At 38.4% G+C, this 25,156-nt stretch overlaps 1 protein-coding gene across 1 annotated transcript in view; it reads left to right on the top strand.

Annotated features, from left to right (window-relative positions):
- Window positions 1-7,440, top strand: part of LOC126473137 (O-phosphoseryl-tRNA(Sec) selenium transferase) — a 69,651-nt gene extending 62,211 nt beyond the window's left edge. Inside the window, exon 10 of the mRNA XM_050099996.1 lies at window positions 67-7,440. Within this exon, the coding sequence (XP_049955953.1) occupies window positions 67-365 (299 nt within the window). The 3' untranslated portion in view covers window positions 366-7,440. The remainder of the gene's footprint in view (window positions 1-66) is intronic.
- Window positions 7,441-25,156: the final 17,716 nt, after the last annotated feature.

Here is a 25,156-nt window from a genome sequence, read left to right as displayed (position 1 = left end):
GCACTCTACAATCTATTCTCCAATCAGTGCCAGTTGTAAATTTTGGTTTACTGTTTTTTGTTGCAGGCTGGGGTGCACATAACAGTAGTTACCCTGTGCCATATCTGACAGCTGCTGCAGCACTCGGTATGCGCAAAACAGATGTAGATCTGTTTGTACATCGCCTAGACAAGGTCCTAGGAAAACTGAAGGGACGTAGTGCTCCGCCAACCCCAACCTCTGCAGAAGAGCTGGCAGCCATGCGTCGTGTGATGCGTGGCGGATCGAGTGCACTTAATGGAGAAGCGAGTGGTGGCAGTGAAATGCAGAGCCAGAGCAGCAACAGCACGTCGCTCGCCAGCAGCAAGGACTCTTTGCGCAAGTGATGGTTGGTGTCCGTCGATGCCCGCTGTGATTGTCACCGCGGTGCATCCGACGATAGTGATAATGCCTCCAATGGGAGCCTGCCTTAATGGTATAAGCTCCTTGCTACCGTCTTAAGAAATTTTAATTCCAGCCATGAAGTCTCCATGGGTGTATCAGTTATTCCATATTTGCTTGGGGTGAAGACTTGCTGTTACATCTCTCTGATCTGAAATTTTAGGTACTTTATGTTTCTACAAAATGATTTACCCATTTTGTACAAAAGGACAACTATTTTTATGTTTGCCCTATCCAAAAGTGGCATGTGGCAAGAGTATCTGCAATGTAATCATTACAATGCCCTGACATTTTGCTACGTGTAAAATATATTGCAGTGACATTATTTGCATTTGTTACAAATTTGACATGTTAGTGGCATCATAGTAGAAGAGTACCTAAGCCTTCCAGTAATATTTTTAAACTAGTGTGTTTTACAAATTGTCAAAGGATGTGGCTGGCATTCATTAAGCTGAAGAGAAAATACATTAATCACCTTTACACAAAAGCAATGTTTTCCAGAGATCTTGGGGAGCAACAAGAATAATTGAAATAAGTGTTGATATTGTATGTCAGTATATGTCAGTATGGGTCTCATAATAGAGTTTGCTTAGAGGTGTCACTATACAGACACAAGTATAAAGCCAGTAATAGACACAGAGCTTAAATGCAAATGATAAGAAATGTACAGTACTGTGTTACATGCTTGAAGATAGTTTTAAAGATATAAATATTTATGCTGCCTGGTTTTTGTTCTGCAGTTTGTTGAATTGTCCATAAAAATAGTTTTTGATACTTGTGTAGTATACATGCATGTACAGAAGTTAATGTTAACCATGTTTCCCAGGTAAAAACTTTGGATGTTACTGATTTGTTTTGTTAGTAAATTATTAAATGTAATAGTTGGGTAAAATCTGATTTGTATCAGCATAGCCACAGCTTTTAATGTATATGTATTATTTTTCCAGCCAGATTAAGGTTTACTGTGAAGATCTGATAGGCACAAATTTATTGTGGATGTTATGATCTTTTATTGGTGTTGAACTGTGAGGATGTGGTATGTCCTTGCAGGACTATCATGCCTGTGAGTTAATGTGAATGTTATAATAGGCTGTATGTCATCAAAGTCTTCCATCTCTTTGATTTAGTGAGAAGTTTATATTTAATCCATTTGTTAAAAATAATTCATAGTTTATGTGGTGCCTTGAAAGACTTTTAGATTATCATTTAACTTTTGATTGGCTGTAGCAAAACAGTAATAATTTGGTTTCATTTAATTTTGATAATTCTTCCTGGAAATTGTGGTCTGGCAGGTTTTGCAAGGCCAGCATTTGATGTGAATGGTGGGCTTCTTACATTGTACATGAGTTAACATTCACAGCTGACAGACGCTTCATTGCAGAACACAGGATGGGAAAAAATGAGACAAGGTTTTGTAGAGAAGTGAGAATTCTTTTAGCTGAATCTTTCTTGCAGATTATTTCTAACTGCCAGAAAATTTATTTTCTCTGTCTCTTGAAAGTTATATTTAACATTGTTGAATATCTATTCTTTAGAATTTGTTGGCCAGGAAACGAGAGACCAGTTACACTTCACAGTGTTATTGGGTACTTGGTAAATACTATTTTTGAAAATAATAAGAGCATTGAGAATCTGTAACAGTCAGGATGCACTTCTGTTTTCAGGGACTTATTTTTTTAATTATCTGCTATGAACTCAATGGAAGATGAAACTGTTGCTTTAGAAATTATGGTACCTTTTGCTATTGTGATAGTGAGAAGAAAATAACTAATTGCTATGTACCTGGTATGTATTTTAAAATTTCAGTGTAACAATGTTTGACAAATGGGTTTATGGTTTTGATGGAATTTCCTTGATCATTTGTGTGGTGTTTGTTTTGTTGTATGAGATGCTAAAATTACTGTTACTGTAGGAATGAGAATATTACATCGAAGTCATTGAAAGTGATGGGTTGAGGCTCAGAAAATTTGTAATATATAGCAATACTTATTTCAATTCTGATTAAGCTGGTTGATGCATTTTTGATGTTGGCAACCAAGAAAATTGGTTATAAGATGCTGTTAAAAACATATAATATGATAAGGGAGTGATATATACAGAATAACATTTTGTTAAATGTAAATTTGTTAAGTATGTGATAATGTATAACCTGTTTATTGAGACTCCATTACACCAAATTAGTGGAGGTCGTTTTTTAGTTTTTTTGTGAGTGATTTGTATGCCAGTACTAGGCTACATGGAATGGTGATACATTAACTGAAGTTAATGTCTGAATAAATATTTACAGAATGGCATGATTAGTACAAACACATTTTGTATCATGCATGTAAGGAAACATGCAGAGGACATTTAAAAGAAAACAAATGTTTCGCTGTTGGAAACTGGAATAGTGCAGTGCATGAGTGTTAAAAATACATTTTGATGCACTGTAAAAGCTTTTGTTAATGTTCCTAATTTTATTTGCGATAGGTTTTATGGAATTAAAATAAGAGTCACCTTGTTATACTTTAGTAACCATTTTACAGGATTCCAAGATTCAGATATTTTCTTGTACAGAGTTACAATCTGAAGTAAATAGTAATATTTTCCAGCCAATTATTTAATTGTTGAAATGTTCTTATGAAACCGTAATATTTAAATCTGTCGAAATTACCTGCCGAATTTGTGATTGATTTTTGTAACTTAGATTGTCATTTATTTATAAAGGCTGTTAGTCTTAGCTACATTTGAAGGGAAAATGGGTGTTCTAGCATTAAACTATTTGCCAAAGAAGATTATGAAAGTAAAAGAAGCTACAGAAGTGAATTTTAAGTGTTGCAGTCATACTCCTGTTGATCAACATCGATAGGCTCAGGAGAACACTTCTTTTGCTGTGTATAGCCTAATCTCTCGTAAGAAACAATGTGTGCTTGCAAAGCATTTTCTTACCTGTTATTACATAAACAAATAAACATTGTCATGTAGTGTTACAATATTCCGTTGAAATGGGGAACTTCTGTATAACATATGCCTGTAGTCTGTATGCATACACCCAACAGGTGCATGAAAAACAATAGCTAAAATTTGATTGCCCAGTGGGAAATATTTGTTTAAAAGTATTGCCATTGTTTTTACAACGAAAGCCGCTTTGGCTGGAAAAGAGAAGAAAATTGAAATACACTGTGATTGGTATAAATGTTCTACAGCATTGCATCATCATCTGTTTGTCAGCAGTTATCAAAGCAGTACTTTAATTTTGCCCTGTAACCTGAAGTTTGGCATGTGGTCTGATTTTATTTGTTTTATTTTATCGTTTTTTTGTCTTTCTACTACTAATATTATTAGTAATTTTGATGAAATGTTAATCTTCTCTGTGCCCCATTTATAAGTTTTTCGCAGCGTACAATTGGTTCTTTCTCATACTACAAAGCTCTGTGAGAGGCAGGTCTGCATGCCTCAGATGTCTTTTATGTTATTCATTTATGTCTTTAAAAAGATTCCTGTTCTGAAAATATGTTTTCTGAGAATGGTTTAAGGACTGGAGGACATCAGTTTGAGCTAAAGTATAATTTTAATTCTGTATTTAGTGGTATAAGTCTGGAATTAAACTCTTTATTTATTGTGGCGCAAGACATGCATACTGGCATGAAAACAAAGCATGTCACTGATTTGTGTGAAAGGAGAAACATGTTTTAATGATGTCTCAGGTGCAGCTTGATAAATCGAACTAGGGTTAACACTGAAGTGCCAATTTCAACATTTGTTGTAGGAGAAATAACTGAAAAATGCTGTATGTTGGTGTTAATTTTTTTATCAGAATTTGTCTTCCATTCCTTGTAGACCACTAATAAGTGACAGAAACCAAAGGAAATAGTTCGCATTGAAAAACAGGTGTGCTCCGTACACTGACAAAGGAAGACTTGAAAGTTGGTTGTTGTATCCATGTTATATTTTGGCACTTGTCAGTCTGCCAAAACACTTTGTATAATTTGCCTTTGTTCCTTTTTACATTTTTTAACTGTGTTGGTTTTATAAAGGCATTAATGTAGAAATTTCATTTTTGCATAATTTTCTAGTAAAAGAATAAACCTCAACAGTTTATAAAACTTGCGTCTTTTTTTCCAGATATTGTTTTCTTGTATTTTGACTGAGCCTTTTTCTTTCTTCAACAACAACAACAACAATAATAATAATAATGTATTTTAAATATTGACCGATTTCATCATAACAAATTACCTTTTCAGAAATGCTCTACATTATCTATTTCCCTTGAGCAATTCCATATTTCTTTCTGTGAGATAACATTATTTGGTTTGTTCTGTTTCCATTTTTAGACACTATTGGTTGCTTTGTGCTAGTATGTCATGTAGTCTGTTTGAGAGGTTTCAGGATTATTTTCTTCTCTGTGTTGTAATATGACCATTATTAATTTGCTACGTTTGTAATGTATTTTGATGTGTGATGTTAGAAGTTAAGTTACCGGTGTACATCTTGTTCTGATGTCACTTAATAGGCTTCCATCTAAATTTTCATTGATGTCACAGTTTATGAATTTGTTGCCTTATCTGTTCATTGGTTCTCTTAACAATATTTTATTTACTGATAGTGAATCTAATTGTGGTAGTTTCTTGGGTCAATAATAAAATGAATATTTGTATTCTTGATGTTATTACATCAGTTTCAGAAGGAAATGCTGTTGAAAAATGCTTTGCAAACATACAACATTGATGTTAGTTGCCTCTGTTGTCATGCAACTAACAGTAGTATATTACCAAAAAAAGTATGTATTAAGGATAAATGGTAGTGTTTTTTTAGAATTTTTATTGGACAGATAGAGAAAAGAAAGGTGTGTGTGTGTGTGTGTGTGTGTGTGTGTGTGTGTGTGTGTGTGTGTGTGTTTTAGAGAGAGGGAGAGAGGGGGGGGGGATGATTTCTTTTTAAGGGAATGGAGAGTGATGATGAATAAGTACTGAGCTACAGCATGTTGGGATAAAATTGTTTCACGAACTTCTTGCTTTTGTGCAGTGTCTGTTGTAAACTATAAGTGTGTAATACATGAGAAATGCTCTCCATCCTTGTTCTTCACTTTTTGCTGTAGCTAGGTGTGCTATGGAGGAAGTTAATATGGGGCCCATTCTCGTTGTTGCAAGTTTTTTTTATTTTTATTTTTTTTATTTTTTTTTTTATTTTTTTTACCCCCCTGTGGTGGTATATGGCGAAACTTCAACGACAAGATAAGGGAAGACTGTTGCAATGAGTTCATTTGACATATCGTCTCTCAGTGTTTCCCAGCCAGAAGCCAGTTACAGTTGTAGCACAGCAAGGCATAAGTAATGAAATGATTATTGATGATGTACAATGTGTAGCATTGCATAGAAGTGCTGTAAGTTTATGGACATTGTGTTTCCCGTTATAAAATGAAATGGCATAATGATATGTAAAATTTGTCATTATTTATTGTTTATGTAAAGCTAAACTGGCATGCTTTTAAAAAGATAAGACACTGTTTACACCATATTTAAAGAGTATTTTAATTTTCCATAGTGGTGAGAATTAAAAGTGGGAAGAGGTAGCTGAAACTGTTAATGTTTATAACTGTTACTGTACAAATGTTCTAGGCTGCTCAAAATCATAGTGGCTTTCACTGTTAAGCAGGAAGGTATAGTGTGTCTATGTTATGGTTATTCCATAAATTTAATAAATGGAAGCTGCCAAATTATGCTAAAATATTTTTAGGACCAGCAGCTTCACATGTGTGGATATTTGGATGTTATGCAGGTAGTTACAGCCAAGGCTTAATGTTGCAAATAAACTTCATGGACTTATTACTTCTGAGCAAATGTGCTAAGACATTATCATCATTTTTTGTGATACCCTAAGTTAATTTTTATTGTCAGGTGCTATGCAAGCACTAACACATGCATTCCTGTGATAGTGATTTTAGACTTCTTTTCAGTTACAATTTCAAATTTAGAAAATCTAAAATTTAGTTGAGGATTTGTAACTTAATGATATGCTGTTAGATTGCTAATGTAAAAGGCACCATTTTAGCTATTATGGTATCAGATATTAGCTGTATTGTAGTTAGAAGATTTTATTGAGCTTAAAATACAGTTTCACATACTGTAAGATTTTTCTAGGTTTTGGAAGGAAGTAATGATCACACATCTAACACATTTATTATTTGGTATCTCTTGCATATATTACAATTTCTTCAAAATGTGCAGCAGTCACTGATAGTTTTCTTAAAAGCTTTCAGTGTGTTACTTTCTTCCTGTTGGTATCCAACAAAAAGAAAGTCCTAAGTTAGACATATTTAATGCCAGTTATGACATTTCAGCGACTAGATGCATAATGGATGAATGAATGATGCTATTATAACATTCTGTTATCCATACTGACAGATTACACTAGTCTAAAATTTGAATTACTGACAAATCATGATATGTGTCATGAGGTCCCAATATATTTTATGGCTAGTAGATTTGGCTGGTGTACTGAAGCTAATATATGCCAGTGCATACCAAGAAATATACTACAGGTAATGAAGCATAGCTGAATCTTTTAAGTTTCGTGTAAAGAAACTTAAAGGCTTATGAGAAGCAACGGAACAGTTAAATTAAAAATTTTGCGATATCATATGTGACATGCATTGACACTGCCCATGAAATTTTTGGTATGTCAACACTTTTATTTAAAATCATAAAACAAGTTCCATAAGGCATAATGTGTGTTTTTCAGCTGTCCTAAATCTTTAATAAGTGTTTAAATGCTTTTGAAACTATTTACGAGATAAAAAGACTCACTAGTATTACGTATTTATTGTACTAAATAAACAGTGCCAGCCATTGCGGGTAATTTTAAAGTCAACGGACTATCCTTAAATGATTCCACAAATTGTGAATATATGATTAGCAATAATTTTAATGCTCTTATTTATATATTTTTGTGTAGTCATCACCAAGAACTTTTGTGATTTCATGATGTCACAAAAATGTTTTATTTTTATTAAATACAAAAGTATTTATTTGACCCTGATGATTACCTGACTTTTATATTTTTCTAAGTGAACATCAGTTGTATCACATAAAAAATGGACAGAATTTAGAAGAGCACATGGTACATTCATTTAATACTACCTCACTGTCTGTTAAGTCTTATCACTCCCACACTTTTCTCATAATACCACCATATATGTTCACCACAAGACAGGAAACAGCTTTTATTGAGAAGTACAGGTTTCTTCCCAAAAATTACAAGCTGCAGAAGTGTACAGTGTTATACCGCGTGAACATTAATAAAATTGACAAACTGTGATGACTGCAAAGTCCACCACCTCCCAGCACATTCGTCCATCTGAAAGGACCCTTGACCACACAAATGAACAAAAAAGGGTTTGAAATGTTGTTTGATGTGATTAGTGTCTGTTATTGCACTTGTTTTGGTATAGCCTTGCTGCTCTTAACTGTTTCCATCTGCTTGGCATACACAAACACCATGTGGGCTTGTTCCCCTACATGAATACCAGACCATTCTGCTGCTTACAGTACACTGTGTCAGTAAGACAGCCTACAACACATGAGGAACACATGGCTCCTGGTCGGAGGAACTATCATTCGTCAATGCCATCTACTGTGGCAGTGATGCATTTCTGGACACATCTTCATAGGACCTTTTTCTTCTATTTCCAGTCAGAACCCCATCCTGCAGTTTGTTGGTTTTATTAATGTGGTGAATATTTCTTATCATGACAGGGGCACATTGCCAATATCAATGGATTTTGTATTTGTTACATCAGTGAATGGATTTCATAACATCAGTCAAGTGTCACTTTGATGTGAGGAACTGATTTATGTGGATTTTATAAGCAATGGATGGAAACTGAAGAACTTGAATCAGTTAAAAGAAGCCAATCTCACTTATGAGTTCACCTTCTGGAACAGCTGTGGATAGTGGTTTCTGGGATGCAGGAAAGAAACCCCTTATTTATAATTTTGCAGAAGGTAAAACAATAATTTTTAAATACCGAGCAAGTCTTGTGGACCAATTCTATAAAAAATGTATGTGATGAGATGACTAGTACAAGGACTGTAGGGAGGAGGAAGGGGGGGGGGGGAGGTTACAAATTGATGAAACATACACCTTGGTCACCAAATTCAGCACCCGATTTTGGCATCTACGTATTTCTAAAGAAATTTGTGGGTAGAAAATGTTGTGGACTGGCAAGATAGCCAATCCACTAGGACGGGAGGCCGAAGGGCACGCGTTTAAGCTCACACAGGAGGGCGTGAGGTCTGGAACAGGACAAGGTCTTTATAGTAGCAAAAATAGTACATAGCTTCTGGAATACTTAACTTTAATCTATAATTGGTGAACATCGGTCTGACGGTACATGCATCACAAGATAAATAGCAATTGATAATGGCGCCTTGCTAGGTCGTAGCAAATGACGTAGCTGAAGGCTATGCTAACTATGTCTCGGCAAATGAGAGCGTAATTTGTCAGTGAACCATCGCTAGCAAAGTCGGCTGTACAACTGGGGCGAGTGCTAGGAAGTCTCTCTAGACTTGCCGTGTGGCGGCGCTCGGTCTGCAATCACTGATAGGTGCGACACGCGGGTCCAACGTATACTAACGGACCGCGGCCGATTTAAATGCTACCACCTAGCAAGTGTGGTGTCTGGCGGTGACACCACAGAAAATATAATAAATTATTAAAGTGCCTGTCATTCATATAAACTGCTCCTCTGGTAGGTTCATTGGATGCCTTTGTTTCTGCAAACTTGTCCTTTCTACTATCACAGAGTCTCTGAAGAATCACAGTAACATAATTAACCTGGTATACTGGAGGTGTGAAAAGTTTCCTTACTGCTCCTTAAAACAGTTCCTGTTATTTCTGGTCTGATGTGCTGACTGTTACCTTCCTAGAGTGCTGAACAGTGAGCATCGTTTGGATGTTCAGCAGTAGCCATCATCTTATTGTCAAGAATATTATTTACGCAGACTGATTCAAGGGATTCAGCAATAATCTGTAGTTTCAATTCCCACACCATCACAAGCCTTGACCACTTCTCACATTAGATCTGTCACATGGTGTTTGTTGTAGGGTCTTACTTCATCCGGCTCCATTATTTAAGTGGCATGGTGAAGACTTGTTAAAACCCAAAACATTTCCTGCTAACTACTTTCCAGAATTTGTGAAGCCATCTCTGCACTGGCATGCATGTTGATGTACAGGTGTAAACAGGTCTTTTGTAGAATCCTTCTCAATTTTTCTGGCCATAGTGCTTGTATTTGCGCACATCAGTTACACTGCCTCTAGATAGACAATTTCAAACTGCAATACTTGTCTTATTGTGTTAAACATGTAATATGAGATTATACCTCTTAATAAGGAGAACATGACAGCATCCTAAATTTGGTCAATAATTGCACTAAATATGCAAAATCAATTCTTTTCACGTGGAAGCCCTAAGATCGGCAACCTGCAATTGGAACTTGGTTCTGGGCTAGTGATTTAATAATATAGGTTATCCTGTCACTTGGTTTGAGTGATATGTGGAAAACTGAAATGAGGATAATTGGACTGGGTAGACAAGCAGGCTTAATCTTCACATGAAGAGCTTTCGTACATCATTAAGAATTTTAGTGATTTATAGTTGTAGTAAGCTGATATATTGACAGTAAGGACATCATGCCACTAACTTCAAAGGTTTAGATCCACGTAACACAACAAAGTAGAGCTGACTTGTCTTTGCAGGGAATAAGATTTTGTCACAGGAAAAACTTTCTAATTTGGGTTCGAAAACTTATGGGTTGCCACAAATGGGCTTCAATTAATATGGAAGCCTATAGAAAATAAATGTTACAAAGTGCTGCACACTTAATAATGCTCTTGGGATGTGGAGATGTTCATTTATCACGTGTTCACCAAACGTATGATGCTCTTTTTAAGCAAATTCATATTCTCATTTTTTAAATATCACGGGAATTTATCTTTCATGCATGAACATATTCTGGGAGGTATAAATTGTAAAAATGTGTTTACAATTAGATTAAAAATGATTCAGAAAACGTTTTGTAATGAGAAAGAAATGTGTGGTGCCTTCATCATACATATAGGAGAAACTTGTAGCTAGGAAAAATGTGCACAGATGTGCTGTGGTATTGTAAAAATTGTGGTGGCAAATAAATGAAGATACTACTACAAATTTAAAGAAAAGGACCCAATAAACTTAACTGAATCTGAAAGGCTGGTTGTAGACATTGCATCTTAAACACTAAGGTGGTGAAGTGTTCCTTGCATCTGTCAGAACACCATGTACGTGAACTGATTATGAGCAGAGTGGTCTGAGACAGTACATGACAACTGAATGACTGAAAGGAATAGAATGGTTTGCTGTAGAATAGAGGATTTTCCAAGTTTTTAGTAATTAAAAAGAACATTTGGAAATCAGAATTTTCAGGTTTGTGAAATTTTTATTCTAATGAAATTCCGTAATGGTTCTTAGATATTAGGACAGCATTTTCACTTAAAAATATATCTTCTAGATATTGTGGCACATGCTTCATTTTTGGACTCTACCCCTTTCTTGCCACCGTACATATGTAAAAAGATTTTTTAATGGATTTCATAAAAAATACGCTGTAAAATTGTAATTATTTATTTAATGAAAAACTGGTGAGATACTTAATTAATTTTTGCTTCACAAATAGAACTATATTTTTCAATCTTTACATTCTCCCTTATAACATCTGGAGTACTGTCTGTGTGTAATCCATCATAAAACCACTTACAATTTTTGATGACATATTTGCTGATTGGTTCCATTATGTATATGTATATTTATCCATCTTAAGTGGGAAGGAGTGAAAGTTTAATTGGTGACAGTTATTAATGTTAAGGAGGTATTGTTTTGAATGTTAACCATTTTTATTGTTGTGTTTTATTCTTTTCAATGTTTCCAAAGGCACAATCACAGGTCACATAACTGTGATCAAGTTCTAAGTACTTTTAAATAAATTATGCAGACACCTACATTTAACCAGAGAAAACTGGCATTGGATTAAAAGGTGATTTTTATTTTCGAAGATGAGAAGAAATAAAGCACATTTACATCTTCAATCAGCACTGAGTGTGTATAATGCTGTGGGAACTGATCTTTTGCCAAAAATAATCATCATATAAATGATTATTCTTAGGTATCTATATCTACATCCATACTCCACAAGCCACCTGACGGTGTGTGGCGGAGGGTACCCTGAGTACCTCTATTGGTTCTCCCTTCTATTCCAGTCTCATATTGTTCGTGGAAAGAAGGATTGTCGGTATGCTTCTGTGTGGGCTCTAATCTCTCTGATTTTATCCTCACGGTCTCTTCGCGAGATATACGTAGGAGGGAGCTATATACTGCTTGATTCTTCGGTGAAGGTATGTTCTCAAAACTTCAACAAAAGCCCGTACCGAGCTACTGAGCGTCTCTCCTGCAGAGTCTTCCACTGGAGTTTATCTATCATCTCCGTAACGCTTTCACGATTACTAAATGATCCTGTAACAAAGCACGCTGCTCTCCGTTGGATCTTCTCTATCTCTTCTATCAACCTTATCTGGTACGGATCCCACACTGCTGAGCAGTATTCAAGCAGTGGGCGAACAAGCATACTGTAACCTACTTCCTTTGTTATCGGATTGCATCTCCTTAGGATTCTTCCAATGAATCTCAGTCTGGCATCTGCTTTACCGACGATCAACTTTACATGATCATTCCATTTTAAATCACTCCTAATGCGTACTCCCAGATAATTTATGGAATTAACTGTTTCCAGTTGCTGACCTGCTATTTTGTAGCTAAATGATATGGGATCTTTCTTTCTATGTATTCGCAGCACATTACACTTGTCTACATTGAGATTCAATTGCCATTCCCTGCACCATGCGTCAATTCGCTGCAGATCCTCCTGCATTTCAGTACAATTTTCCATTGTTACAACCTCTCGATACACCACTGCATCATCTGCAAAAAGCCTCAGTGAACTTCCAATGTCATCCACATGGTCATTTATGTATATTGTGAATAGCAATGGTCCTATGACACTCCCCTGCGGCACACCTGAATTCACTCTCAATTCGGAAGACTTCTCTCCATTGAGAATGACATACTGCGTTCTGTTATCTAGGAACTCTTCAATCCAATCACACAATTGGTCTGATATTCCATATGCTCTTACTTTGTTCATTAAACGACTGTGGGGAACTGTACCGAACCCCTTGCGGAAGTCAAGAAACACGGCATCTACCTGTGAACCCGTGTCTATGGCCCTCTGAGTCTCGTGGATGAATAGCGCGAGCTGGGTTTCACACGACCGTCTTTTTCGAAACCCATGCTGATTCCTACAGAGTAGATTCCTAGTCTCCAGAAAAGTCATTATACTCGAACATAATACGTGTTCCAAAATTCTACAACTGATCGACGTTAGAGATATAGGTCTATAGTTGTGCACATCTGTTCGACATCCATTCTTGAAAACGGGGATGACCTGTGCCCTTTTCCAATCCTTTGGAACGCTATGCTCTTCTAGAGACCTACGGTACACCGCTGCAAGAAGGGGGGCAAGTTCTTTCGCGTACTCTGTGTAAAATCGAACTGGTATCCGATCAGGTCCAGCGGCCTTTCCTCTTTTGAGCGATTTTAATTGTTTCTCTATCCCACTGTCGTATATCTCGATATCTACCATTTTGTCATCTGTACGACAATCTAGAGAAGGAACTACAGTGCAGTCTTCCTCTGTGGAACAGCTTTGGAAAAAGACATTTAGTATTTCGGCCTTTAGTCTGTCATCCTCTGTTTCAGTACCATTTTGGTCACAGAGTGTCTGGACATTTTGTTTTGATCCACCTACCGCTTTGACATAAGACCAAAATTTCTTAGGATTTTCTGCCAAGTCAGTACATAGAACTTTACTTTCGAATTCATTGAACGCCTCTCGCATAGCCCTCCTCACACTACATTTCGCTTCGCGTAATTTTTGTTTGACTGCAAGGCTTTGGCTCCGTTTATGTTTGCTGTGAAGTTCCCTTTGCTTGGCACATACTCATCTAACGCATATTGTACGATGGTTTTGAACTTTGTCCACTGATCCTCAACACTATCTGTACTTGGGACAAAACTTTTGTGTTGAGCCGTCAGGTACTCTGTAATCTGCTTTTTGTCACTTTTGCTAAACAGAAAAATCTTCCTACCTTTTTTAATATTTCTATTTACGGCTGAAATCATCGATGCCGTAACCGCTTTATGATCGCTGATTCCCTGTTCTGCGTTAACTGTTTCAAATAGTTCGGGTCTGTTTGTCACCAGAAGGTCTAATATGTTATTGCCACGAGTCGGTCCTCTGTTTAACTGCTCGAGGTAGTTTTCAGATAAAGCACTTCAAAAAATTTCACTGGATTCTTTGTCCCTGCCACCCGTTATGAACGTTTGAGTCTCCCAGTCTATATCCGGCAAATTAAAATCTCCACCCAGAACTATAACATGTTGGGGAAATCTACTCGAAATATTTTCCAAATTATCCTTCAGGTGCTCAGCCACAACAGCTGCTGAGCCAGGGGGCCTATAGAGACATCCAATTACCATGTCTGAGCCTGCTTTAACCGTGACCTTCACCCAAATTGTTTCGGATCTCCGTCAATTTCCTTCGATACTATTGCACTTCTTATCGCTATAAACACGCCTCCCCCTTCACTGTCCAGCCTGTCTCTGCGGTATACATTCCAATCTGAGTTTAGGATTTCATTACTGTTTACTTCTGGTTTCAGCCAACTTTCTGTCCCTAGTACTATATGGGCGTTGTGACCGTTTATTAATGAGAGCAGTTCTGGGACCTTTCTATAGACGTTCCTGCAGTTTACTATTAGCACATTAATATTTTTATTCCCTGTTGCATTTTGCCTACTCCTACCTTGCCCGGTCTCAGGAGGTGTCTTGTCGGGCCTAGGGAGGGAATTCTCTAACCTAAAAAACCCCCATGTGCACTCCACACATACGCCGCTACCCTTGTAGCCACTTCTGGCGTATAGTGCACGCCTGACCTATTCAGGGGGACCCTACATTTCGCCACCCGATAGCAGAGGTCGAGAAATTTGCACCCCAGATCTCCGCAGAATCGTCTGAGCCTCTGGTTTAAGCCTTCCACTCGGCTTCAAACCAGAGGACCGCGATCAGTTCTGGGAACGATAGTACAAATAGTTAGCTCTGATTCCACCCCGCGAACGAGGCTTTCCGCCTTCACCAATTCCACCAACCGCCTGTACGAACTGAGGATGACCTCTGAACCCAGACGGCAGGAGTCGTTGGTGCCGACATGAGCAACAATTTGCAGTCGGGTGCACCCAGTGCTGTCTATCGCCGCCGGCAGGGTCTCCTCCACATCTCGGATGAGACCCCCCGGCAAGCAGACAGAGTGAACACTGGCCTTCTTCCCTGACCTTTCCGCTATTTCCCTAAGGGGCTCCATCACTCGCCTAACGTTGGAGCTCCCAATAACTAATAAACCACTCCCCCCGTGTGCCTGCTCGGACCTTGCTGAAGGAGCAGCCACATGTCCGCTCACAGGCAGAGCGGGCGATGCCACACGGCCAGCCTCCACATTTACCCTCCACCTTGTGCGCCGCAAACGCCGCTGAACCCGCCACTCCCCTTGGGGAGAGGGTGGCCCAACCGCGCCTGGTACCCGCGAAGCTGTCTCGACAGCAGGGACAGTGGGTGAAGCATGTAACACCTGGGGTGTACCGTGCGACGCACCAGACTCCCCACTGCCGCTACACTCTGAGGCAGCAGCCTGAAGACGGCTGACCGTGGCCATCAAGACGCTCAGCTGTTCGCGAACAGTGGCCAGCTCCTCCTGCGTCCGTACACAGCAGTCACACATCCTATCCATCCTAAGGAATCAATTTTCTGTAGAGATTTAATCAACTTTTAACTAAAACCCTGGCAGAAGTAAAGCTGTGAGTACTGGGCGTGAGTCTTGCTTCGGTAGCTCAGTTGGTAGAGCACTTGCCTGTGAAAGGCAAAGGTCCCGAGTTCGAGTCTCGGTCGGGCACACAGTTTTAATCTGCCAGGAAGTTTCATATCAGCGCACACTCCGCTGCAGAGTGAAAATCTCATTCTGGGAACTTTTAACTAGACTGCTAATTCACTAAAGGAGGCTGATTGTTGACTAAACTGTGATTGCTAGCCACTTTTTGTAGAAAACTATGAAAATAGCACTACCTGTCTCTGGACTGTATTGAAAACAAACACTAGCACTACTGGCACTATGGTGAACTAAAGGGACTCTCTCTGACTGTATTCAAAACAAACACGAAATCTGTGGAACACTATTACTAGCACTCGACAATTAAAGCATCCTAAAAGCAAAAATACACGGAAGAAGAAGTGACAAGTAAGAAAAATACAGTTAATACTTAAATTAAGGTAGCTCACTGCACAGCTGTTTGGTTGACAAAATCCCAAATTCCTTTCCTGAATCACCCATTATTCTTTATTATTACCACAAGATAGTACATGTAAGTCCAACTACCACCTCCTCCTCGCACCAAACCCTTCGGTTGTCAATTGCTTGCAGAGTTGTAAATATTTTCTGTAAATCACATTCAATTATTTTTATAAGGTGTATTGGATAGAAGATTATTTGTCTTTTGTGGTTGCTTTCACTTTTTGGAATCTAATGTTAAAAGATGATAAAGTGGCGTGCTTTTATAAATTCTGTGAAGACTGAAATTAAAAATAATTAGATAAAGTACACATTGGGATGTTAGAGTAATGTGGCTTAGCAGTAGTATTATTTGTAGATACAAAACATTCACTTTCTGCTTAAATTGGTGCATGTGAGTGCCAAGTCAAACAATATTATGTTACAGATATTTTATTATTACTGCATTGGGTGTATTAAATGATCTGGTTTTTCTTGAGTGCTTTGTGGTTTAGGTTAGCCCTTTGTTTTGGTGAGTGCAATATCATATTTTAATTTTCAAATTTAAAGCTCACTGTCATTATGAAGCCTAGTTTGTGGAGGGATAAGACTGTGAGATAATGATTATTTATTTGTATGTAGTATTATGTGTTCCTGAGGACCACACACATATCACTGTGGATATAATATACGTCAATATTATCAAACTTCCTGGCAGATTAAAACTGTGTGCTGGACCGAGAGTCGGACTCGAGACCTATGCCTTTCGCGGGCAAGTGCTCTACCAACTGAGCTACCCAAGCACGACTCACGCCCTGTCCTCACAGCTTTCCTTCTGTCAGTACCTGTAGCTGTGAGGACGGGGCGTGAGTCGTGCTTGGTTAGCTCAGTTGGTAGAGCACTTGCCCGCGAAAGGCAAAGGTCCCAAGTTCGAGTCTCAGCCCGGCACACAGTGTTAATCTGCCAGGAAGTTTCATATCAGCGCAAACTCCGCTGCAAAGTGAAAATCTCATTCTGGTCAATATTATCGTTACAAAAAATTATAGAATACTTGACCCTACCGCCATTGAATATACTATTGCATTACACAGTATCAGTACAATTATACTTTTAATTAGTCTATTAGTTTCATGATACATAATGAGATACAACAGCTATGTGATGATAATCTCGTATATACCGCACTTATATTAACACTTGTTTCTGACGATTGTTTATTTATTTATTTTTTTATTTATTTATTTATTTATTTATTTATTTTTGTTTTAGTTTGCTTTTGGCAACTTGCCAACATACTAGAAAAACTATTCCATCAAATGTTTACAGTTTTTTAGAGAAAAAAGTTCTGAAGGTTATGTCAAATCATGCCAACTTTTGTACAGCTCCTTAACACTCCCTCCCCAAACCAATCCTTTTCAGGCACATACATCAGCCTTTTCTGTTACATACCAGAATTTCTAAATAGTAATATTATACATAAGTCATAAAATTGTGATGTAATTGCTGGTTAGTTCAGGAGGTGAAGTATCAAGTACTACCAATGGACACACATGAAATTTTACTAGCTTTTGGAACTATTAGTTCCCTGCTCGGGAAGGAGAGAGGAAGGTTAAAAAGGAAGGGCAAGGGCAGGTAACTTGGCCCCCAGGATGAGAGGGATCCCTCACCTGTTGTGAGAACATGGGGAGATGAAGGGACAGGCATTATGCTTAACGTTCCCATCCTGTGTATGGATCACCATTAACACATAATACAGAGTAGCTTGGATTTTAGTCCAGGACATTAGTGCAAAGACTGTGCTATCTAAATACCAGTAGCGAAAATTTCATACACTTCAGAGCACCAACATGTAGATGTATGTTAGCGAATTTGGATACAGAAGAGGGTATATTTGTAATGAAACGTATCAAATAATAGCCAAATAGAGGTAGTGGCCATGAAATAGTAGAGAAAGAACTAAGCTGAATCCCTTTTGTGGTGGATGGGCATAAGAAACCAGATTTTGCCCACTTCTAAGTAAAAGAAGAAATGTGCAGTGATTGGTAGACACCATATAATAGAATATTGCTAGAAGACTTGAGCAAGGAAGTGGGAAGTGGTTTCTTATGGAAGTCTTGGTAAAAAACAAGATAACGCATGTGGCACTCAAGCTGTGAATGGGTGTCAGGCCGACTGCAGGTCGTTCAAGATGGGACTAGGAAGGGGAGGGTGGTGAGCCCATTGCCCTGGCCACATTTTAACCCTGGGACAGTCCTCAGTGCTCAGTTTTATAACAAGCAGTGGACCTGGGGCCATCCAGCAAGCTTCGACGAGCGCCCTTGAGAGTGTGACGCCTGAGGCCTTCCAGAAGGGCTATGAATAGTGGAAGATGTGCTAGCAGTCTGTTGATGCTGAAGGATCATATTTTGAAGAATTTTAGTCCGCTGTACTTAAATATCCAATAAATTTCTAGTTCTGAGTTGGGTCTTGAAACTTTTGAATCACATCCTGTATTTAAAGAAAACTTGATTTGCATCCTCATAGTGGTATTACTAGTGCCACTCTTATGCAACTGGCACAAAATTTAAATAGACATCATCTGTTAGATTTAGGAAAATGTCTACCAACTTTCGCTTATGTCGCACAACTCCTACTGGGTGTTGCGATTTTTTTTCCATCAGAGTATATATGAAACCCTAGAGTGTAAGAAACTCATTAGCATGAGCGACAATAAGTTGGTTGGATACTTTTTTGTTAAATAAGTATTGTTTATCATGTTACATGATTATTGTTATAATTCACACGATGGTAGGGATTAACATACACAAAAATAAAGTACTTGTTTAAGTCAAAAATGAAAATACTTTAAGTGGGGTCAAAATGACCCCTTTCTGCCAATTTCAGAATGTTAGAACCTCTAGTGTTAATGCTCTTCACAATGACAATAGAAAATCAGAACTGCCAAGTTGTGGAATGTTTTGTTTAACTTAAACTCTTCGACGAAATCGTATTATGAAGGGAAATTATCAAAATCTCGCCATTATGGGTACTGGCTTCATCAACTGCCAACTCCTGAAAATGTTGTGTCCACTGAGTGTCTTGGCAAGCCCATAATATACTTCTTTTAAGTCGAATTGCTTCCCTTTTAGGCCTGTCTTGATTTGGGGGAAGAGGAAAAAGTCACTTGGAGCCAAGTTGGGGCTGTAGGGTGGCTGTGGCAGTGCTGTCATGTTGAACTTGACCAAAACTTCAGCGATGGTGCACGACGTGTGAGCTGGCACATTGTCGTAGTGGAGAATCCAATCTCCCACTTTTCAACTCAGGTCAATGACGGGCTCTCATGCTGCAAGCGATGCGCACTCTCCAGGGTTCCATAGGCAACTGCCCCAGTGTCAGTTCGTTCCCTGAGTGTCACCACTACTTACCCCACCCGGCAGAACCAGTCCGTGCACACTCCCCTACTGAGTAATGAATCAGTCTTAAAACTTTTGTATCACACCTTGTCTATGTTGTAACAGCTGTGACCTTTAGTTACCTTTGAGATTGGATGTGGTGAGGTAATGTTATTAAGCAGGCCTTTAAGGTCACAAATATGCCATTAACAACACCTCACTGAGTTTGAATGAGGTCATGTAATAGGGCTACGAGAAGCTGGATGTTCCTTCTGCAGTACTGCAGAAAGGCTTGACTGAAATGTTGCCATTATACATGACTGCTGGCAGTGGTGGTCACCTGAATATAGGGTTGCAGTAAGACCAGGCTGCAGATGCCATGGGGCACTACTGAGGGGAGGGACCGTTGTGTTTGGCATATGGCTCTGGTGCATCGAACTGCATTTGCAGCAGCAATTTGAGCAGCAGTTGGCATCACAGTGGCACAACGAACTGTTACTTCAAGGACAGCTCTGAGCCAGGTGCCCTGTAGTGTGCACCCCACTGTGCCCAAACCAACGTCATTTATTGCTTCAGTGAGGTCAAGCAAAAGCTAATTGGAGGGCAGGGTGGAGACCTGTTGTCTTTTCTCATGAAAGGTGATTGTGCCTTGGAGCCAGTGATGGCCATGTGTTGGTTAGGAGGAGGCCAGTTAAGGGCCTGCAACCACCCTGTCTGCGAGCTAAACACATTGGACCTACATCTTGAGTTCATGGTCTGGAGCATGATATCGTATAACAGGAGGAGCTCTCTCATGGTGGTCCCATGCACCCCAACTGCAAATTTGTATGTCAGTCTGGTAATTCAACCTGTTGTGCTGCCATACATGAACAGTTTCCAGGAGGTGTTTTCCAACAGGATAATTCTCACCCACATATTGCTGACTGACATCCAGCACTTGTGCCACATAATGCATGCTTGTTTGAACTTATGTTCAACATTCTGGCAGTCACAACAGTTAGTAATGTACCAGAATTTCACATTTGCAATGGCTTATCTTGCTCTTACATTAACCTGTGATACTGCAATGTTAATCGCTTAAATATGTTGCCTAGACAAATGTATAACCAAAATTTCATTACTCTACGTTAATTATTTTTAGGTGTTGTGATTTTTTCCTTCAGTGTATTAACTATCTGTAAAATCTTCTAGACACATTTAGCATATATGCTACATATGATAGCTGCATGTGTTTACAAACAGCTTTGTTGCACTTTCTACTCGCATCATTCAAATTTGATAGATGCACTTACTACAAGCGATTTGTGTTTTATGCAATGGAGAAAATATAGCCATAGACAAGCAGAAGGGAGCACTTTCCATGTGGTTGCTTGTCTCTGTGTCTATTCTGTTTCCCGAGGTGTGGGAAAGTGTTAGATATATGCCTCATGCCCACATCGGCAGAAATCCAGAATTTGAGACACTGTTTTTCAGGTTTATTGGGAAAAAACTGTGTGAACTTACATTTAGTTTTCTTTGTAAAAGTTGCTCATCTATGGTTACATTTTCTCTGGAGCAGTAAGAATAATATTGATTTCCACGAACTTTGAGGTACAAGAACAAATATGTTGGCTGGCAGGCATTCAACTCGTGTTGATTTTTCATGAAAATGGAAAAGTGTGAGAAGCTCCTGAAATCTGTCTGTTGGCATAATGTCCTTGATGAATGTAGGCCGCCCCCCAAAATGTGACCAAAGATTATCTGGAGACATACCTCTTGCACAAATGACACCCCTTCCACTTCCCCCCTGGCCCTATGTGACACTTCAATATTGCACTTTCTGAGCATTTGATTCTGTGTATTTCTTAATGCTGCTTCAAAAATATGATGGAAGGCACTGATGGCAGTCGTCTAGTCTTTGGAAAGCTTAAGCAGTGGGAGCTCCTCTGGAAAGTTCACAGCTGACCTCTTTCCAGAAGATGAAAAATCGGCACTCTCATACTCAATTCCCAATTAGCAACCATCTTTGTAGAGGCATTCAGTTGGGAGTGCTGTGACAGATTATTTGAGAATTGATATAGATCAGTATTTGAATCCTCGACTAGTCCTAACTCATTCACAATATATTCACTTATCTGTGGTACAAAATCCTCGCCTTCATCAGTGAATTCAGTTTTTCATTCAGTGTCAGAATTCTCTAAGGGAAATAACATCTCTCTATCAGAAAGTCCTCACTGACAAGACATATTGAAAACTGTCTTTCATATACAAATAATATCATATGAATGACATGTCAAACTGTGGCACATTGGAATGTGCATATTCCAAGACATAAAAAAGGGCCAATTCATGACACTTCATTGTTGCATTATTTACATACATTCAGAAGAGAGATTACAGTAGTGTCAAATTAGTTACATCATTCTAGGTATACTGAATGAAATGTAAATGAAATACATGTAAATAAATTTAATTAAATTAAAATATTTTGTAAAATGTAATACACTGTTGTAAAGAGGAGGGAAAAATTAGGAAATTTCATATAATTTCATGAACTAAGTAAAAAAAAACTGGATAGACATTGAAGAAAAAAGTATGACACTTCGTTTTTACCCATTCCGCCATCCTAATGTTAATATGAGAGATGTTAGTCAATTCCTACATGGTGTGATACAGTGAAATACATTAGTCAGTCAATAAATATTGAAGGCTAGTGTCCCTGGAAAATGTTCTAGACAGTGATGATCCATCTTTCAGAGCTAACGATGAATACACGATGTCTGTTCAAAAAATTCCATAACTTTGTCCATAAAATTTCTGTTCGCTTACCTTTTTCTTATTTTGCATGGTCTCCTTCAAAATACTCTCCTCCACAATGTTACACAAGTTCCAATGCTGTTTCCATTTCTAGAAGCAGTCCTTATACTCCTCTTGCTGGATTGCGTGAAGAACCATCTGCAAATTTCTTTTACTTCATTTATTGTTGCAATTCTTCAATCTTTCAATGGGGTTTTCAACCTTGGAAATAAAAAAAGTGTGTGCAGGGGCTAGCTCTGAAGAGTATGGAGGATGAGGCAGCGCAGCGATTTCGTTTTTTGTGCACTAGTCCTGCGCCAACAGCCATGAATGTGTGGGTGTGTTGCCATGATGCAAGAGTCATGAATTGTCTCACCACAATTCAGGCCATTTCCTTCTCACATTTTCTCACAGGCATCGCAACACAGTGGCACAAATTCATGATGAACTAGACCTCCAAGTTAAGGAAAACTATCAGCATGGCTTTGACATTTGAACTGACCCTGCAATCTCTCAAGTCAGTCTGTCTTTGATTAACTTGCACAATTACGTTGTGTTCCTGACTTTAGTGTCGTCAGTAGACCTTGGAGGGCATCCTGAACAAGGGCCATCTTTAACTTCTATCCGGCCATATTTAAACTATGTCAACCATGCATAACACCAAGTACGGCTTAAGCACACATCATTGTAGGTTGCAGACACATTGCTCCTCTAACTCTGCCATCTCGAAATCTGCAAACTGTGTGACCCACCATTCTACTCAATATAGCACTGAATAATAACTAACAGACTTACAACAATGAAACTTATGGCAGTTACACCCCATTAGCGCAAAATTACGAATGTTCCGGAATGTTTTGAACAGACCTCATATTGTGAGAGTATATGGATGTTTAATGATTCTCTGCCTTCAGAAGAATAACAATTTTTGGCATCATAATGAAATAGCAGCAATTGTACTTAGAAAAAAAAGGGAAGTCCAGGTGTTAGAAAAAAAAGGGAAGTCCAGGTGTTTTTCTTTTTAATTTTTAATGTTGGTTATCAATTTTGGTCTACAAGACCATCCTCAGACCAAGGCTCCAGATGATGTGAGGAGGCAGTGTGCAGGGCTGCGGTTTAGTATTGACTGGTGCCTTGCCGTGACAGATATGAGTCAGTACTACACAACAGCTTCATGCTCTGGCCTTTGTCTTACAGGCCAAAACTGATAATCAAATTTAAAAAAATTATTTCAAGCTGCACTGCCTTTTATTAAAATACGTCAGGAGAATGCTGTAATTGGAGTAAGGTGGGAATCTGCTAGCCCGTGCCATGTCTCTTGTCACATTTTTAGAGTAGTCGGAGGTCAGTTCCAAGACTGTAGAAACAAGCATTGAATAAAAAAATATGTAAATGGCTAGTATTCATCTATAGTAGCACTTGGGAGATTTAGGTGTCATATTGATTTGGTCTACATCTTGCTGTGCATCTGATTTAAAAGAAGCTATTTTTTGAGTTGGGTTTTTCAAAAACAGGCATTCTTGTCACTATGATGGTGTTTCTACTAGAGTATTAAAATCTTATTCTGAGTTGATATGTTTATTATTAGTCAGTGAGCACAGACACATTTCCTGTTAAGGGTAAATCTGTAACACCCTTCTATAAAGTTAAGCAACTAACTTCTAATGCTGAGTTTCCATATGCATAGATAATACATATGCACACCCTCGCCATTAGCTTTCTTTACTCAAGACTGCCAGCCTACATTTGGAAACAACATAGTGGCACTCCATGTGGCTCTCATGACACTCAGGAAAATTGAAAGTCATGTAACTTTCTGGCACGACTTCACCTCTACCTCCCTCCCTTCCTTTTTCCACCATCACATCCAACTAAGAGCTTCCACTGTCAATAGTAGGTGACACTAGATGATGGACATTTATTAATTCTGCTTCCTTTGCTTCACTAGCATAGCACTTGATTTGTTTATTTATTGACTTAAATACAAGTGCCAACAATGGATATATTAGTCTAGGGGTAGCATCTTTGACCAGTAATCAAAACGCCCTGGGTGCCAGGTTCTGTTCTAGCAACCATTAAATTCTGATTAAAATCATTAGCATTGGTGGCTGAAGACTTCCAGTTTAAGGAGGCACCCATGTCTTACCAGTGGCCTAGTCAAAGAGGGATGAGAACGAAGCAGAGGTTCAGGGTGTTCTCTTGTACTTGGGGTGGGTAACGGCCTCAAAAAGTTGGAAGAATCAGCAGTGAACAATGGCACAAGGATGCAGAATGCAATGGAAACAACTGTGTTAAAGACACCTAATGTATATCTACAGGACATAGACTTATAATTGGAAAAGTGTAATGATGATTATGATGATCTCTCCATTGGCAAAAGATTCCAGGTTAATCAGCTATTCATATATCTGTGAGAGGACTGCAAAGAATGAGGTGACCATGAGGAAAAGACGGAATAACCAACAAAAGGGTGACTCCTACCAGTGGCTGCATGGAATGTCAGAAATCTGAATGTCGTAGGGAAGTTAGAAAATCTGAAAAGAGAAATGTAAAGTTGGAGGTCAGAAAAATGATATTTAAGAAGATAAGGATTTCTGGTCAGACAAATATAGGGTAGCATCAAAAACAGCAGAAAGTGGTATAAAGAAAGTAGGATTTGCCATGAATAGAAAAGTGGACCAGAGAATGAGCTACTGTGAACAGTTCTGTAATATGATTTTTGTAATCAGAATTGACTGCAAACTGATACCAACATGACACCAACAACAATAGTTCAGGTATACAGACCAACATCACAAACAAAATATGAAGACAGAAGGCATGTGAGCAAATTAAATGTGTAAATTCAGTGTGAAAGGGAAATGATAATCTAATAATCATTGGGGCTTTTGAACTCTGTAGTGTGGAAGGGAATAGAATACAGAGTTACATGAAAATATGTGTTTGGAAGTAGGAATTAGAGAAGTGGAAGGATAATGAGCGCTTCAATAAATTTCAGCTAGTAACTACAAATAAACTGTTCAAAAATCACAAGAGGAGGGGCATATTTGGAAATGGCCTAGAGGCAATGTAAGATTCTAGTTACGTTATACCATGATGAGACAAGAGATTCTGAATCAGATAGTGGATTGTAAGGCATATCCA

Source organism: Schistocerca serialis, chromosome 4, assembly GCF_023864345.2.
Source record: "Schistocerca serialis cubense isolate TAMUIC-IGC-003099 chromosome 4, iqSchSeri2.2, whole genome shotgun sequence".
Lineage (NCBI taxonomy): Eukaryota > Metazoa > Arthropoda > Insecta > Orthoptera > Acrididae > Schistocerca > Schistocerca serialis.
Note: the sequence above shows the minus strand (reverse complement) of the source record. Positions and strands in the feature narration are given on the sequence as shown.